Source organism: Cervus elaphus, chromosome 31, assembly GCF_910594005.1.
Source record: "Cervus elaphus chromosome 31, mCerEla1.1, whole genome shotgun sequence".
NCBI classification, from domain to species: domain Eukaryota; kingdom Metazoa; phylum Chordata; class Mammalia; order Artiodactyla; family Cervidae; genus Cervus; species Cervus elaphus.
This window is the reverse complement of record NC_057845.1, coordinates 44,656,786-44,676,056: the sequence shown is the minus strand read 5'-3', so window position 1 is coordinate 44,676,056 and position 19,271 is coordinate 44,656,786. Positions and strand designations below refer to the sequence as shown.

The following is a 19,271-nucleotide window of genomic DNA, read 5'->3' as shown; positions in this document are numbered from 1 at the left end:
TTTTGAATTTTGTTTTGAAACATATTATTTGGAAACTCCACCATGACCCATCCATATTGGGTGGCCCTACACGGCATGGCTCATAGTTTCATTGAGCTAGACAAATCTGTGGTCCATGTGATCCATTTGGTTAGTTTACTGTGACTGTGGTTTTCATTCTGTCTCCCCTCTGATGGATAAGAGTAAGAGGCTTCTGGAAGCTTCCTGAAGGTAGAGACTGACTGAGGGGAAACTGGGTCTTGTTCTGATGGGCGGGCCGTGTTTGGTAAATCTTTAATCCAATTTTCTGTTGATGGGAGAGGCTGTATTCCCTCCCTGTTGCTTGACTTGAGGCCAAACTATGGTGGAGGTAATGCAGATAAAGATGACCTCCTTCAGAAGGTCCCATGCATGCACTGATGTGGTCAGTGCTCCTGACCCTGCGCAGGCCACCACCGACCTACGCCTCCGCCAGAGCCTCTTGGACACTCACGGGCATGTCTGGGCCAGTTTCTAGTGGAGTTACTGCTCCTTTCTCCTGCGTCCTGGTGCACACAAAGTTTTGTTTGTGCCCTCCAAGCGTCTGTTTCCCCAGTCCTGTGTAAGTTCTGGTGGCTCTATGGTGGGGCTAATGGCGACCTCCTCCAAGAGGGCTTATGCCACACCCAGGTCTGCTGCACCCAGAGCCCCCGCCCCTGGGGCAGGCCAGTGCTGACCCGTCCCTCCACAGGAGACACTCAGACACGGTTCTGGCTCAGCCTCTGTGAGTTGGGTGTGCGTTCTGTGCCCTTTGCCGGTCTGAGCAGCTCAGGCGACCAGGTTCTTGGCAAGTGCACCGTCCTGGGTGGGCCGTGCGTTCTAATCACCTCCTTGGTCCCAGCTGCTTGGTTTCCCGGGTGAGCCATGAGAGCACTGTCTCAGGTGTGCCGTATGTCTCCTCTGGAGAGCTGATCTCAGACTGCGACCCTGCTGGTGGCTGTCAACCATCCAGGGTCTCAGGAAAACTTGGTTAGCAGCTGGGAGCCTGCTCACAGTTTGGCGGGAGGTGCTGTCTCTGGGGTTGAGTTTGCAGCAGCCCCTTGCCTTCCAGCTCTGGCTGTCCGCCTCTCTGCCTCCAGGCGGGGAGGGCCTGTAGCAGCCAGCTGTCTCTCCTTTGGTAGTCACTCAGTCCTTGGTTCTGTGAGCAGGCCAGGCTGTGCTTTAGGTTGTTAGGTTAGAGCCTTTCACAGGAAAGTTCCTTTTCCACAGTTGCGGTTAGGCTTGTATTCTGTGGGTTTTCTTTTTTTTTTTTTCTCTTGGTTATGTTGCCTTCTGAGATTCCAAAACTCCCTACAGACCTGTCTGTGAGAATTCTGTATGCAAGTCAAGAAGCAACATTTAGAACTGGACATGGAACAACAGACAGGTTCCAAATAAGAAAAGGAGTACGTCAAGGCTGTATATTGTCACCCTGCTTATTTAACTTATATGCAGAGTACATCAGCGAAATGCTGGGCTGGATGAAGCACAAGATGGAATCAAGATTGCTGGGAGAAATATCAGTAACCTCGGATAGGCAGGTGATACTACCCTTATGACAGAAAGTGAAGAGGAACTAAAGAGCCTCTTAATGAAAGTGAAAGAGGAGAGTGAAAAATTTGGCTTAAAGCTCAACATTCAGAAAACTAAGATCATGGCACCCGGTCCCATCACTTCATGGCAAATAGATGGCAAACAATGGAAACAGTGAGAGACCTAAAGAGCCTCTTGATGAAAGTGAAAGAAGAGAGTGAAAAATTTGGCTTAAAACTCAGCATTGACAAAACTAAGATCATGGCATCTGGTCCCATCACTTCATGGGAAATAGATGGGGAATCAATGTAAACAGTGACAGATTTTATTTTGGGGGCTCCAAAATCACTGAAGATGGTGACTACAGCCATGAAATTAAAAGATGCTTGCTCCTTAGAAGAAAAGCTATGAACAACCTAAACAACATATTAAAAAGCAGAGACATTACTCTGCCAACAAAGGTCTGGCTAGTCAAAGCTATGGTTTTCCCAGTAGTCATGTATGGATGTGAGAGTTGGATGGTGAAGAAAGCTGAGTGCCAAAGAATTGATGCTTTTGAACTGTGGTGTTGGAGAAGACTCTTGAGAGTCCCTTGGACTGCAAGGAGCTCCAACCAGTCCATCCTAAAGAAAATCAGTCCTGGGTGTTCATTGGAAGGGCTGATGCTGAAGCTGAAACTCCAATACTTTGGCCACCTTATGTGAAGAACGGACTCATTTGAAAAGACCCTGATGCTGAGAAAGATTGAAGGTGGGAGGAGAAGGGGACAACAGAGGAAGAGATGGTTGGATGGCATCACCAATGTGATGGACATGAGTTTGTGTAAGCTCTGGGAGTTGGGATGGACAGGGAAACCTTGTGTGTTGTAGTCCATGGGGTCGCAAAGAGTCAGACACGACTGAGCGACTGAACTGAACTGATCTGGAAACAGTTCACTGATTTTAAACTCTTGCTTTTTAAGATTTATTAGGTAAGACCAACAGATTAATCCCTACTACTGAGGAAAGACCCTTCTGAATACTGTACTTAGTTTCTCATGAATTACGAGGTTTTCCAGCCGGGCTCGTAGTGACAGGCAGTATTCCTGCCATCTGCAGGAATGCTGGGTACCATTCTCTCTCCTTTTTTCAGATAGTTCTTTTTCCAGTCTTAAGTGTCTTCCTTACGTATATGCAGTGATCAGTATTCTGCTAAATTCTTGAGGAGGATGCTCTGCATATGTTTGGAGTTTTCTGTCTATATTGCTTTTTGCTTTCCAGTATTCTGATCTGCAAAGTCTTGCTGCCTTAGCCTTTCCTGACTCTCAGCATCTCCTGGGTTATTCCTTTCTGTGTTGTAATCTGAAATGTATCAAGGCAGTAAGCTGAGGCAATTATGGAGCTCACCATCTCTCAAGGGTCACTATTTGTTGCTGATGTCCAGTGTTTTAAAAACTATTGCTCCATGTATTTTGTTTGATTTTTTGCTTGTTTCAAATAGGAGTGTAGATCTGATCCCTCTTATTCCATCTGGGCTGGAAGTGAAGTTTCCATTATCATTGTCTCTTCACCCTCTCTTTCCTTTCTACATACTCAGTTGCCTGAGTAGTAGGTTTGGTCTCTCAAATTCATTTATCTTTCTTCTGTCATCAATCTTTTTAGTATACTTATCATACCTAAATTAATTTTTTATATCCTCTGTCTCTGTTTTCCTATCTGTTAAGTATATTATTACCACCATTATTATTCATAAACTACTTCATGAATGCAAATCTCATTAGAAATTTTTATTTCTTATTACCCGTCAAAGTGAGTTCAGTCAAGCATTTGAGTGTTTTGATAATATGACACTAATCTGTCTTTCCTGCCATTTACTAATGACCCTGTGCCTATTGCATAGTCCAGCAAAATTGAATTATAAACAGTCTACTAAACAAAGCCCATCCCTTAGTTACTCTTCTGCCTTAACACCCTGTTACTCTTGCTTCATGGAATATTTTCCTCTTTATCTTAACGTGTTAAAATTTTATTCCCCTTTGAAATTTTACTCCCCTTCCTCACAAGTGTTGCCGTCTTGAAAACCTTTCCCAATGAAACAGGCATTAACTCTCATAATACCTTTTTTGTATCTCTTTTATGGTTCATATAATATTTTGCCTTATTTTAAAGTTATTGGTGGCATTACGATGATTTTCCTTCTAAAGGTTGAGCATCTTACATCTTACTAAGTTTTGTATCCCTAAGTAGTGTCAAATTTATATTTTGCAAGATATATTAGATCATCTCTAGTGTTAATTTTGGTATGTTTTATTGGAAATAATTACTAAAATTTTATTTATAATTTGATTCTAAGAGTATTTTTTTGTATACTTGTTTTTCACTGAAGTGCCTGTTTCTCTGTCTCTCTGAATTCTTTTCAGAGGGGATCCTATGTTAATTTTTTGAACTGCTTCCTAATTATTTTTAAAATTGATGAACAGCTTTCAAGTAGGAAAGTGCACAAATTTTAAGTGTACAGCTCATGAATGTTCACATATATATGTACCCAGGTCATCATCCCTCAGATTAAGATAAAAGAACACGTGGGCCACACCTTGGCACTCGTTGTGTCTCCTGTCACACAGTATATGCTCTGCATGACCACATTAAAAACATTCAAGCTGAGTTTGTCTTTTATGCTTTTTAAAAGAAAAACAATTACAAGGTCATTTTTGAACCTTTATAAACTATTAGCAACATCAGAGTTCTCTAAATATGAGAGATGTAATCACTAAGTGATTGAAATATAAGCTTGTGTTGAAGAATTGTTTTACTTGGAAATGGACTAAGGATTTAGCGACTAGTTGTGTCTCAAGAGTTATTAAAATTTCTCTGGATTTTTTTAGGAATGTCATGGTTTCAGTTTTATATGTGATTGTATGTTTATCTGATTTAATATTTCCTTTTCACCCTCACTTTTCTGGGGGCAAAAACTTGTTTTTCCGCCCTCTCATTTAGTGTTGCTAGTATAGATATGGTATCTTAGCACATACTAGGAACTTGAGAAATATGTGTTAAGTAAATGAATGAGAAAATGGAAAATTTCTGCTTTAATTGATCTTGATTGAAGGTAAGGTAGTTAAAGAACAAAAAAAAAAAAATCTGAAATCAGAGCAAACTGCAAGATTGCTTTGACTCTAATTGCACATGTAAATGAAGATTTTCAGGACACATAAAATAATTGGAGGAAAACCAGGTAAAATCTTAAAAATAACTTACTTTTGTGGTATTGTTACTTTATAGGTATCTTATATTGGAGAAGGCATCAGATGAACTTGTTGAACGAAGTCATATTTTTAGTAGCTTTTTCTACAAATGCTTGACAAGAAAGGAAAATAATTTAACAGAAGATAATCCAAATCTTTCGTAAGTCAGCCTTCCAACATACTTAAGTTTTAAGAGGAAAACATTACTATTTTGATGCTCCTAGCAAAATACCTTCTTACTGTATTTCCTAGAGTGAGCAGTGTTACCACCTGGGCGTGTCCTGGGCCTGTCTGTTCTGAAAGGCATTTCTCACCCTCCCGCTGTTCTGCTCCTCCTCACAGGGAGCCTTCCTCTTGCAGGTTGCGTTTCCAGTTGTTCTGTTGGGAATGTTGGAGGTTGGAGGGCAAGGAAAGAAGATGTCAGGATGTGTCTTCCTTACCCTCTTTGCCCTGGGCAGTTATTTTCGTAGTGATTCTAGTTCATTTGTGGGCCCTGCTCTCACTGGACGGGCAGAGCTCTGACTTCCGTCTGGGGCCACTGCTTCTTCACTCGCCCCTCCGGCACTGGGTGCAGCGTCCTCCTCCTCTGCCCAGCTCTGGGTGCCTCACTGATTGCCGTTTGTGGCTTTGTACTTCTTCTGTCACCACTGTAGCCAGTAGTTTGCACTACATTTTATCTGTCTTAAATATATATGAAGATTTATGTTTTCCTGGTTGGACTCTCACTAACATACTACTGTTTAATTAAACTGAGGTAACATTATGAAAAATACCATGTCCCCACAATTTAGCTGAATTTCTGTCCAATTAGTTTTTTGATTAATTCTAAAACTTACAGAGCAGTGGTTCAGTTCAGTTCAGTTGCTCAGTTGTGTCCGACTCCCTGCAGCCCCATGGACTGCAGCACGCCAGGCCTCCCTGTCCATCACCAACTCCCAGAATCTACCCAGACTCATGTCCATTGAGTCAGTGATGCCATCCAACAGTCTCATCCTCTGTCGCCCCCTTCTCCTCTCGCCTTCAGTCTTTCCCAGCATCAGGGTCTGAGCAGTGGTTAGGGATAGGCAAAAAAGAAGGAGGAGTAATTTTTTTATCTTAGCAGTAACTTGAATAGTTGTGAGCAGAGAGCCATTTCACCTCTCTCCCCACCCGTAATACTTTGTGTGATCATCTGTGTGGTAGGTGTATGATAAAATTAGGGGTTTCTATTTTTTTTTAAAGTTAATGTAAACATTTGTCTACCACTTTACAAGGTACATTTCTGTATAGAACAGAGCTTTTAGATATACAAGGCATTTTTCAGATGAGGAAGCAGGCCAATGAAGATTGTCAGAACTCTGATAAAGTGACAGAACTGATGGTATTTAGATCTTTCTCTTTTAACCGTTAGTCCAGAGATGTTTTTGTTTTACTGGACTGCCTTCAAAAAAATGGCTGTGAGAGTTGTTTCATCCCTTTAAAATAATAGGAGTAATAGGCAACTGAAAAGATGATTAAATGGGTAAACTGAGTTTGTTGTGTTGCTGGAGAAAAATAATAGCAATAGAGAGACTATTAACATTTATTGAGTACCTGCTTGGAACCAGGACAGTGAACAGAAGGTTATTGTTTGATTCTACAATAGTCTTATGAGATAAATGGCCATTGTTGTGAACTGAAGCTTAAAAAAGTTAGATAAGTTATCAGAAGTTGGATATAGCTTTCCAATTACAAAGTTCAAGCTCTTTCTCTTATTTATAGTATTGCAGCTATATAATTTATGGTCTAAATTGGAACACTTGAGTGAGTAAAAGGAGGCTCTATTAATAGCTACACTAGGCAACCTGTGTATATTGGTTTTATACTTATACAAACTGGAATGTGTGGTCATCCATATTTTGAGTGTCTTTATAGGTTTGAAATTTGTGCTGGTAGACAAGGCCTTCCAGGATCAACTAAGGAGAAAACCACAGTATGAAAATATTCCTTATAATTAGGGTTAACGGAGGGGGAGATATGGAAGGGGAGGCTGTAGTAAACAGATTAGATATTTAACATTTCTCATGCCCTCCTCTCTTATTTTATGTGTATAGAGATTGATGGTTGGCACCCTACACTTAATCCCACATTTTGTGTTAAGATTACTAGTCAGTGTGGAGATTATGCAGTTGGCATACCTACCTAGAAACTGAGGAAATGAAAAGGTAGATTCTGCTGTATTTAAATTTTTTTTTGATTAAAAAATTAGAAAAAACTTAGATGTTATATGCCTGATCATATATAAACATAAGACAAAACTAAGTTAGATGAGTGCCTTCTTCCAGGGTAATATAGATATTACATGTATCTTATGCATAACACATCTTCATATACACGCACCCATATACACATGAACACATACATACACATACAGACACCAATGCTCATACTAATGCTTGGCCAATGTGTATATAGTTAGTATTCACATAAAGAATCCCCACAGATTGGTTTAAAAAAAAAAAAAGAATCCAGAAACAAACTTGCGAGGGATACAAACCATAATTGATGGCCAGTGAATCCTACGGGAAGATCAAGCTATCAGTGTTAGGAAATAGATTAAACGATAGACACGGTCGTTACTGTGGTTTATGAGATTCAGCAAGAGCCACTCCTGTCCATCTCCCTAAACTCATCTCACAACATTCTCTCCCTTCATTTACCATCCTTCAGCTCAGCCTGCCTCCTTTTAAGTTTTGAATATGCTAAGCTCTTTGCTGTTTTCTGACGGAAATTTCTTCTTCTGGCACTTTTTCTTTTTTTCTCTCTTGGTACTTTTTTAGTTTATTTTAAAACTGTTTCTAGTAATTTTTATGTTTGTTTGTTTGTTTTCAGTTTCTCATTCTAAAATATAAGCTCCGTGAGGTCAGGGACCGCATCTGTTTTTTCTTTTACTCTATAAGTGAGTGAGTGAAGTCGCTCAGTCGTGTCCGACTCTTTGCAACCCCATGGACTGTAGCCTACCAGACTCCTCCCTCCATGGGATTCTCCAGGCAAGAGTACTGGAGTGGGTTGCCATTTACTCTATACCTGGTACATTTTTCTCAGTTCTGAGAACATACTAGGAACTCAAAAGATAATAATGTATGTTATTGAACAGGGAGAAAACTGTTAGACATTTAATTGAGAATTTTCCAGTTAGTTAGGAACAGAGAGTAAGAGATCATATTATGGCCCTATATTCCCTTTTATCATCCTTATTCCATCCAATGTCTGATGTATTCCCAGTGAAGTAAGGTTAGCATAATCAGTAAATTTATCAAACACCAACATAAAACAAAAGAAAACCAGCTGTCTCTTTTAAGATTTTTTAAATGGACAACAGAGATTCTGTACTGGGTAAAAATAATTATTTATAATCATTGTAATGGTTGGATCACTTTGAAATAAGAAAACTTGGTAAACATATGACTCATTATTTTACAAAGTTGTTCTTTTGTATAGTGTCTGATTCCTACCACATCTTTTGTCCCGTTCTAGATTCCATTTTACTCCCAACATCTGCTCCCGTAAGTTTGGTTAGATATTCTCATGGCCAGGGATAGAGCAAAATTGGGTTACTTGGTATTTAATATATAAGAACAAACCATTGTTTGTTTAATTTTCTAACTAAAAAGAGGTCCTTCCTGGGACTGAGCCAGATGTCATACCATAACCTCCTTTATGCAACTGTGAAATGCCATCCCTTTCCTAGAACCTTCTTTGACATCCAAACTTGGTTTGATATCTTCCTTCTTTAACACCCTAGTGACATAAAGAAAAGGAATTCATTCTTGGTGAATGAAAAGGATTCATTCTTGATGATTTTCTTAGATACCATCACCATAATTCATTTGTATCCCTTATGAAACTTACATTTTAGTTATTTGTTGTAGGTTTTTTTCTGTCTTCATTATTTTGTAAATTCCCTTAGGGCAGTGTGAGTGATTTTCATTATTCTTAAGAATCCAATCTTTATCAAAGAAATAAAATAAAAGATGGATGGTGCATATGCTTAACTCATTGTCCTATAATGTTCTTTTGTTTGTTTGTTTAATGTGGACCATTTTTAAAGTCTTTATTGAATTTGTTACAATATTGCTTCTGTTTTATGTTTTGGTTTTTTGGCCAGGAGGCATGTGGAATCTTAACTCCCAGACCAGGGATTGAACCTGCATCCCTTGCATTGGAAAGCAAAGCCTTAACCACTGAACTGCCAGGGTATTCCTTGTCCTATAATATTCTTATAAATGAGATAAAGGGAGAAGAATTTCATCTTTAAAAATTTAAGAATATATACCTCACCTCTCCTCTTCGGTTAAGTTTTAACAACTCCCTCATCACACATACAGCATTTAGACAGTTCTGTTAAGGTTTAATGATAATATTTTATATCAGAATAAATAGGCATAGCTGTTCATATTCAGTTGTTCAGACACTTTTAAAATCTATAGAGCATTTTATGAATTGCTGCCTTTCTCTTATCCATTATTTTATGTTTATAAATAGTGGTCATATTTAAAAACAGCCATATGTTAATAAAAGCACATTTTCCAGTCTGTTAAATATTATGTATCTTGAAGAAGATGGTTATTCTTATCTTAAATTTTGAATTTTTTTTCTACCAAATATATCTATATTTTTATTCCCAGAATGGCTCAGAGAAGACATAAGAGAGTAAGAACATGGACTCGTCACATAAACATCTTTAACAAAGATTACATCTTTGTGCCTGTAAATGAGTCGTGAGTATTTCAGATTATTTAAAAAAAAATTGGAGGGTGGGGAAAAGTACTTTGTGCATTTTTAGTTCGTAATCAGTAAAAAACAGTATGGGTATATCAATCAAGGTATTATGTTTAAATTTTTTTCTAAGGAAGTAGCTAAAATAAATGAGTTTTTTTGTTTTGAATTTTGGTTTGACGGTGCTTATGTTGTATATATTGAAAAAAATAAAATGACAAATGCCCACAAGACTATAATGACTGAGGCATAGAGTTTTTTTTTTGGAGGTGAGGGGTACTCAAGAAAAGATTTTCTGAACAAAAAAGGAAAAGCATTCAGGGTGAATCTTCAAGTATTTAAGAGAACAAACTCTTTTAACACTAAAAGAAAAAAGATGGTGCTCTGTTTATTTATTAAAGCAGATCCTCAACAGGAAATATTAATTATATAAAAGTAAGTTTGAATTACTCAGATTTTACCCTAAGAAGTCTTAGTACTTTTTAAATTAGTTGTGAAATGTGTGTTCGGATATTACAGTGAACTTATTCAGAATTAATATTTGTCATACCCACCTTCTGAGCTATAGTTCTAGAACATATTCTTCTATATTGTTTAGATTTTGTGTTAAGATTATATTTCTTTTTCAACAGGTCTCACTGGTATCTTGCAGTCATTTGTTTTCCATGGTTAGAAGAAGTTGTGTATGAAGATTTTCCACAAACTATACCCCAGCACTCCCAGGCTGAGGAATCCCAACATGGCAGCAGAACAATAGGTGATAAACCTAATGTGGATCATGTTTTTAATAATGATGGCAACAGTAAAATGGTTATGGAGAACAATATGGGGTTGAAAGATAGTGTAAATAGTATAGTTACTTCTTATCATTTAGTTTATTAGAAGAAATGTCTGGAATTTTCATGATACCCAGACTCATGTATAAACAAAGTGTAATTCTCAAGTTATACTGTTCTATCAAGTTTATCATAGCACTTTTTATAACATATTCTTGCTAAGAATTCACATCATGTATCTTCAGGCATAACTTGAAATCTGCCCCTTTTTTCCTTTCTCTTGGTATGAATCAGGACAGGTGGTGTTGACACCAGTCATTTGGCTAGGTGATAGAGGGGTCGCTTTCTTCCATGATTTTTATGTTGCAACCCAGATAGATCTTAAGTAGGTAAATAAGCCTCCTTTCTTCGAGAAAAAAATCAAACTATATTTTATAGCTGTAAGCCTAAGCAGCAAGCAGAATTAATATTAGTCATTAACATTAATACTAGCCAAAACCTGTATCTTTTGTGGGAGAAAGAAAAACTGAAAAAGTAACGTGATTATTTTCAATTTTGTCTAATTCTCCTGTGCTGTAAAAGTGTATTTATGCAACACCCTGTGATCATATGTTAGAAGAATTGTTACTAGGTGAATTAATGCTCCTCTGCATTAAAACAGCAGAGATTTTGATAAATGAGCATTCTATGAACGTTGTCTTTTTATAAGAAACTGGCCCAGCTAACTGGTATTTCAAGATTTGGCTGTAGGGTTTATGTATTGTCTGATGACAACTAATGAAGCATTGTCTGTTTTATCTATCACTTGGACTTTTTTGGTAATATTAACCATTAAAAAAAAAACTGAGTAGTTCCCAGGTATTCTTTTTCCTTTAACTACTAGTGTGCATACACATTACAGTTTTTATCCCACTACTTTGTGGTAGACATAAAATAAACACACATAACTGTTCTGTTATTTCTGACTAGATAACAATCTGCATACTGCTTCAGCACTGTCCTCGGGTACAGAAGATTCTCAAGTAAGTGGGCTTTTATGAATATGGAGGGAGGGAAACTCATGAATGTACAATTCTGTGTCTCAAACAAGGCATAGCTAGGTAGGGTATGACAGGTACAGGTGGACCATATGATTAAATTATGCTGATTTATGATTCTTTGATTTATTTTGTTGGTATAGGGAGAGATCAAGGGAAATTGTCTTTCTTTTTGCATCTGTTTATCTTACTTTAGCTTCCTAGATTCATTTATTTAGTAGTTTATCTGATCATCTTGGTCAGCTAATTTTCCAATTTCTATGGGAAAATGTACTTTTATTCTTCATCATTTCATCAGTTTTTGCAATAATCGTTGTTCAGTTGCTGTCATATCCGACTCTGTGATCCCGTGGACTACAGCATGCCAGGCTTCCCTGTCCTTCACTATCTCCCAAAGTTTGCTCAAATCCATGTCCATTGAGTTGGTGATGCTATCCAACCATCTCATCCTCTGTTGCCTCCTTCTTTTCCTGCCCTCAGTCTCTCCCAGCATCAGGGTCTTTTTCAGTGAGACAGTTCTTTGTATCAGGTGGTCAAAGTATTGGAGCTTCATCTTCAGCATCAGTCCTGTAATCAATATTCATGGTTGATCTCCTTTAGGATTGACTGGTTTGATCTCCCTGCAGTCCAGGGGCTCTCAACAGTCTTGTCCAACAACACAATTCAAAAGCATCAGTTTTGCAGTGCTCAGCCTTCTTTGGGCTTCCCTTGTGGCTAAGCTGGTAAAGAATCCGCCTGCAATGGGGGAGACCTGGATTCGATCCCTGGGTTGAGAAGATCCCCTGGAGAAGGGAAAGGATACCTACTCCAGTATTCTAGCCTAGAGAATTCCATGGACTGTGTAGTTCATGGAGTTGCAAAGAGGCTTACACAACTGAGTGACTTTCACTTTCAGCCTTCTTTAATTTCCTGCTCTCATATCTGTACATGACCACTGGAAAAACCATGGCTTTGACTAGACAAACTTCTATCAGCAAAGTGCTGTCTTTGATTTTAATACACGGTCTAGGTTTGTCTAGCTTTCCTTCCAAGGACCAAGTGTCTTTTCATGGCTGCAGTCACCATCCACAGTGATCTTGGAGCCTAAGAAAAGAAAACCTGTCACTGTTTCCACTTGTTCCTTTGAATAAACAGGGTGACAGTAGACAGCCTTGACATACTCCTTTCCCAATTTTGAACCTTTCTGTTGTTCCATGTCCAGTTCTGACTGTTGCTTCTTGACCCATATACAGGTTTCTCAGGAGACAGGTGAGGTGGTCTGGTATTCCCATGTCTTTAAGAATTTTCCGCAGTGAAAGGCTTTTTGTGTAGTCAGTGAAGCAGAAGTGGATGTTTTTCTGGAATTCCATTGCTTTCTTTATGATCCAACGAATGTTGGCAATTTGATCTCTGTTTCCTCTGCCTTTTCTAAATCCAACTTGTACATCTGGAAGTTCTCAGTTCACATACTGCTGAAGCCTAGCTCGAAGGGTTTTGAGTATTACTCTCCTAGCATGTGAAATGAATGCAATTGTGTGATAGTTGGAACATTCTTTGGCATTGCCCTTCTTTGGGATTGGATTGAAAACTGACCTTTTCCGGTCCTGTGGCTACTGCTGAGTTTTCCAAATTTGCTGGCATATTGAGTGAGCACTTTAACAGCATCATCTTTTAGGATTTGAATTAGCTCTGCTGGAATTCCATCACCTCCACTAGCTTTGTTCATAGTAATGCTTCCTAAAGCCCACTTGACTTGACACTCCAGGTTTTCTGTTTCTAGGTGAGTGACCATACCATCATGGTTATACAGGCCATTAATCCAGGTCATTAAGCCTTTTTTTTGTATAGTTCTGTGTATTCTTGCTGCCACTCTTTAATGGCAGCTCCCTTCTGCTTCTCTTAGGTCCTTACTGTTTCTTTTTTCATGCCCATTGTTGCATGAAATGTTCTCTTGATATCTCCAATTATCCTGAAGAGATCGCTAGTCTTTCCCATTCTATTGTTTCCCTTTATTTCTTTGCATTGGTTACATAAGAAAACTTTCTTATCTCTCCTTACTATTCTCTGGAACTCTGCATTCAGTTGGGTATATCTTTCTCTTTTCCTCTTGCGTTTTGCTTCTCTTCTTTTCTCAGCCTCCTCAGACAACCACTTTGTCTTCTTGCATTTCTTTTTTTTGGGGATGGTTTTGGTCACCACCTCCTGTACAATATTTTACATTCCACTTTCTGTTTTTATAAATTGTTGGTAAAAATCATTCAAAGTAGACTCACGGTTAATCCATATGACTTCTGTGGCTAAGATAGTTACTGTTAGCTTTTCTTCAAATGGACCTCAAAACTGATATTTATAGTCTAGATTTGGTATCTTAATTGATTAAGGTAGTCACCTGATTATTTTTTTATACATACAGATAGCAGTAGCCTCGCTGGCAAAGGCTTATGTCTTTATTGTCACTGGAACAGAGTGGGCAGAAGGAAGGAGGTTTTCTTCTTTAATATCTTGGTGGCAGAATAGGGGAGTTTCTTCTTGCTTCTACAGCCAGGTTTCCCAAATTGAGTTCTGTTTTAAGATGCATTTATGATAAAAAGGATTTTAAAATCAGTTAAGCTGAGTAAATCCTGTGTTCTATTTCCCTCCTTGAGATTTACTGTAATATTAGCATAATAAAGATAACTGAGAAGTTCTGCATATTAAAGAAAATTTGATCTATTGATTCTTAAATTTATCAGCAAAAATAACAAAATACCCCATCTCTTGTCCTTGAAAGTGAAAGTGAAAAGTTGCTCAGTTGTGTCCAGCTCTTTGCAACCCCATTGACTATACAGTTCATGGAATTCTCCAGGCCAGAATACTGGAGTGCGTAGCCTTTCCCTGCTCCAGGGGATCTTCCCAACCCGGGGATTGAACCCAGGTCTCCCACATTGCAGGCGGATTCTTTTCAGCTGCCTGTCGTTCAGGCAGCTGAACCACAAGGGAAGCCCTCTCTTGTCCCTTAATATACATTAATACTTTGCTTCTTGTGCTTCAAAGGGAAGAAGTCTGTCTCTGCTGACTTCATTTACTTTGTTAAGAAAATGTGATTAAGGACAGATTCAATTAACTTGTTTATCTTTTTTAAGATGGCAACTCTGAATACAAGTAATTCAAGTTCCAGTTTGTTTTTTAGGCTATGTTAAAGCTCCATAACTTCTTAAGGTCACATGTAAAAGTTTATAAACTTTTTCACCAGTGACAGATAATAATAAATTTTAAAAACAAAATTGGCTTACTTGAGATGATGAAAAGAACTCTTATTTGAAATTTTAAAGTTATATGAAACATTTTTAAAAATGACTGAAAGTTTATTTATTCAAACTAGCTTTAATTTCAAAGTCATAAAAATTCATGTTATTTCAGAGTCCTGAGATGAATGTGACAGTACCAAAGAAAATGTGTAAAAGGTGCGTACATGCTATAATACATATTTCAGATATTTAGGTTTATTTCATTTTACAAATACATACATCTTGATTTCTTTCTTTGCTTTTCATAGGCCATGCATTCTCATACTAGATTCCTTGAAAGCTGCTTCTATACAAAGCACAGTTCAGAATTTACGGGAGTAAGTAGTGATGATTTTACTATAATCTCATATATGTGAGTTGTAAAAATTAAGTTGTTGAAAAAAGTCTAGTTTTTAGTTTGAAACTCAGATGATTTTATTAGCATTTTTGAAGCCTCACAAGTTATAATTTGTGCTGTTAACGTTTAAGTCTTTTGAAATGTGGCTAGAGGCAACATATTTGGCAGCAGATGTTTCTACATCTTTGTGAAAGTTTACATAATAGTAAAGAAATTTCTGTTCAAATCACTCTACTTTTTCTTGATTTAAGGTATTTAGAGGTAGAATGGGAAGTTAAACGAAAAACTCATCGTGAATTCAGCAAAACAAACATGGTGGACCTGTGCCCTAAAGTTCCTAAACAGGATAATAGCAGTGATTGTGGTGTATATTTACTGCAATATGTGGAAAGCTTCTTTAAGGTATGTAAAGATATAAATAAGTTTTTTTATTCACAGTTACTAGCATATAATCACAAATTACTGGGCAAGCAAAGAAGCAGGAAAATGTTAGAGGTGATCAAGAAAGAAAAAAAAAAGACATAGAACCATATATAACCCAAATATTAGAGTTAAAAGATAAGAACTTTAAAATAATTTGATTAACTTATTGGAGAAAATAGAGATGAACAGAATGGGTGAAAATGGAATCTGCTTTAAAAAAAATGTTGAGTGGACATTCTAGAACTGAAAGTGCATACTGATATATCTGAAATTAAGAACTTATTGGATGGGTTTAATAGCAGACTGAATACGACAGAAGACAGGATTAGGGAACTTTAAAAAAGGACACTAGAAAGTATCCCACTGTAGCTAAGAAAGGAAAAAGAATGTAAAGAAGAGAAAAGTGCAAAAGAGACAAGTGTGGTACAGTCAAAAAGTCTGATTTACATATAGTTGGAGTCGCAGATGGATTCAAGGCAGAGAGAGAATAAGACAGACAAATTGGAAGAAAAATTTCAAGACCAAAGACTTGTGGATTGAAGAATCTCAGAAAACCATCAGCTACATAAGTACAATGACACGATTGGGTATTATTTTCTAGCTCCTCAGAGATTCTATAGGAACTGTAGCAACAGTAAAAAGAGTTTTAAATAGCAAGGAATCACTCTTTTTTGTTTTTTTAACTGTTAGCTTATTACTTCAGTCATAACCAGTATTATTTATGAAGATGGCTGTAGGAATAGGGTATTTTTGACCAGAAGCTTGTTTAGATAATCCTTAAATGTACTTTCAAGGCATGAGGGTTATAGTATGCAGTTGTAACTTTTGGTATAATTGGGGAGAATTGATTATAGTAGAAGATGGTATACATTATGGAAACCACTAAATGTGTTATTATGTTTTTTTTCCTTTTTTATTCTACACTGGAGCTGCCTTATAGGATGACAATTCTGATCTTCTAATATTCTTTCCAAAGAGATTTGATTTTGTTTTTAGATTATCCAGAGAGTCTTATTACATAACATATTCTGAATCTGCTATGTAATTCTACTTATGTAGCCTCAGTCTGTAGAGTACACTTCTCATTTAGGCTGTAGCACCACTGAAGATTCCTAGGGGGTGGGGAACTCAAAAAGCTAAACCTTGTGTTTCACAAATTTGTGCACTAATATAACAGACTGTGGGTGGAAGAAAATAGGTTTCAGGTTGATCACTCAAAACCTGTGGAACTTTGTAACTGGGCCTAAGAAAAACAACATTAATTCTAATAAAAATACTTGCACAGTTAAATCTCCACTGACATATGCTCCTAGAATCAGTCAGCCCATCATTTCCGCTTTAAACCCTGGGATTCTTAATTTCCTTTTTAAGTATGTCCTTCTTACATCTAGCTTCTAATAGTTTCATCAAATTTACAAACATGATCTAGGGTAGTCTTCAGCATTTATTTATTTATTTTCTTGAAGATAGGCAGAATTGTCTTTGCAGTCGCACCTTCCTTGTTAAGCTTAACATAATGGAAAATGTAGCAATTCTTGAAACCACTAAATTGGCTGTTTTCTTAGACTAAAAGAAGGTACTTCTGTAGAATTTTCTGTTTTTTATCTGAGAGTCTTCATTTACTGCTGGCCTTGGTGTTTGTTTTAATAGTACAAAATAATAACATGCCAGAGAAGATTGTGTTCAAACCAAGCTGACTTCTGTGTTGTACTGAATCATTGTTTACTAATTCTGTTTGCACTAATTCACTTAAACATGAATTGTAGCAGAACATAACGGTGTTTAATTTTGATGTTCGAAAGTTAGCAGTTTAATGAAAATACTATGAAATTGATTGTGGTGATGGTTGCACAACTTTGAATATACTGAAGATCATTCAATTGAATACCTTAGGTGAATTGTATGTTATGTGAATTATGTCTCACTAAAGCTGTTATTTTAAAAAGTTAGCAATTTCTCATTCCTTAGAAAAATGAATGTTGAGCAAATTTGAATTATACTGCTGAAGTGATTGCATTGTCTTTTCTCTCATTAGGATCCTATTGTTAACTTTGAACTTCCAATTCATCTGGAGAAATGGTTCCCTCGTCATGTAATAAAGACCAAACGGGAAGATATTCGAGAGCTCATTTTGAAGCTTCACTTACAGCAGCAGAAGGGCAGCAGCAGCTAGTTAATCTGTACAGACACGACACAGATGCTCTACACGATTACTGGAAAGCCGCTTACCAGCCTTCGTGTTGGCCAGCTCACAGAGAGGAACATAACTTGCAGTAGTTTTATAAGTCATTGTGCATTATTTAAAATATATAAGATATACTATTAGAATTGTTGGGATCTCATAGATGGAGTGGAAATGGGGGTGGTATAGATTAATGTATTACGTAGGAGTTAAAGTTTCATAAATATTTGATATTTTTCTGATTAAATATGCTTGGATTATGCAATAGTGTATGTAATGTGTGGGAATGTTTTTGTAGACAATAAAGCTATGTGATCTGTACTTCCACATAACTGGGACTTGAAGGGAGTTAGGTCCTCCCTGGTGCCAGCCCCAGTGCTTGTCAAATTTGTTGACAAGTCCCATTATATTGTAGTTTTATTCTTTGCAGCTCAAGCATGCAGTATGAATACTGTGTATTTTTTTAAAAAAAGAATTTAGTATCAAGGCTTCAGAAAATGCCATTTACGGCATCCCTTCTGTATAGCATAAGAGAAAACGATGTTAGGAAAGTGATAAGCATTCACTCTTTCAAAGCGCAGCTTATTTTTCTCAGTTGCTAAATGGAACTGTTACTTTAATTGTTGTTTCTTTTGTTTCTTTTGCCGTCACGTGTGGGGATCTGAGAATTTAGTTTGTTCATTCAGAGTGAATTTGGAGCAAAAAATTTAGCTATCACAAAAAATTGCATATGTAGCTCAACTTAGTTTATTTGAGGTATAACTATGTAAATATTGACTCCTATCCTACTCTGACATCCCAGAATATGTGTACAGTTTCTGTAAGTATAGAAGATAAAACTGGTGTCTTCATAACTTTAATTAAAAAAAAAATCCTCGAATTCTTATATACTAATTGTTAGGACTGAATACATAATTTTATAGCTCTGTTTATCCAGTATTCGTCTGCAAAAGCCAGATTGCTCTCATTGCTTTTATATTTTTAAATTGTAATTTTTAGAGACTTAAGAACCAGATGGAGCATAAGTTTTTATTAAACGTTCTGACAGGTTACAGTCCTGAATTGATATGATAATGATGGTATTACATATGATTCAACACTTTACAACCTTCTAATGTTATCAGGAATATTTTGAGGGTACAATTATATTGTATTTTCTCAGATAAGAAAATTTTTTTAATAATATCATTTTAATCTTCTATTTTAGGCGTCTCCTAGATTTATGTTGTAACTGTATAGCAGTGAAGGAAAGGCAATTTAAGATGAAGCTAACAATCAGGCAGGATGTTTTATTTCATTCAGAATCACGTGAATTGAGTTGTCAGTTAAGCCTCAGTGTCCTTATGTTTCTGTCATCACCTTTTTATTGTTAAAGATATTTGTCCTTTGGAGAGTTCCTGTAAAGACCGTTATAATTACATGTTTCATCCCCAGTTTCTTTGTTGGGGAGGGAACTTTTTTAGATGACTGTTCATTGTTTTGTATATCTAATTTTGGGAAAACCAGTATATAAGACATCTTACTGTGACTTCTTAACTTCTGTTTGTATGTTTTTCAAAGATACCACTGTCCCTTACTTATCATGTTTTGCAGATTGTTTAAAATCCCATTTTCGTAAATTCATATGGAAATAATGCTTTGAGAATACCAACATTTTATATTAAACATATTTCCAATTCATCAGGCTGAGGTGTAATTTTTTTCCTTATGAAAGGTGGCCGATTTTTAGATATAAATTTTAAATTGTGTGATACTCAGTG

General features: G+C 36.9%; 1 protein-coding gene across 9 annotated transcripts in view; it reads left to right on the top strand.

The window, feature by feature from the left end:
• Positions 1-19,191, top strand: part of SENP7 (SUMO specific peptidase 7) — a 163,563-nt gene extending 144,372 nt beyond the window's left edge. For 8 of the 9 annotated variants that reach the window (XM_043893184.1, XM_043893185.1, XM_043893188.1 and 5 more), the window contains 8 exons: positions 4,791-4,913; positions 9,400-9,492; positions 10,123-10,247; positions 11,236-11,288; positions 14,682-14,725; positions 14,818-14,886; positions 15,158-15,308; positions 17,365-19,191. In XM_043893184.1, coding sequence (XP_043749119.1) covers positions 4,791-4,913; positions 9,400-9,492; positions 10,123-10,247; positions 11,236-11,288; positions 14,682-14,725; positions 14,818-14,886; positions 15,158-15,308; positions 17,365-17,502 — 796 coding nt within the window. In that variant the 3' untranslated portion in view covers positions 17,503-19,191. The remainder of the gene's footprint in view (positions 1-4,790; positions 4,914-9,399; positions 9,493-10,122; positions 10,248-11,235; positions 11,289-14,681; positions 14,726-14,817; positions 14,887-15,157; positions 15,309-17,364) is intronic. The other variant, XM_043893186.1, reaches the window with a different exon arrangement.
• Positions 19,192-19,271: the final 80 nt, after the last annotated feature.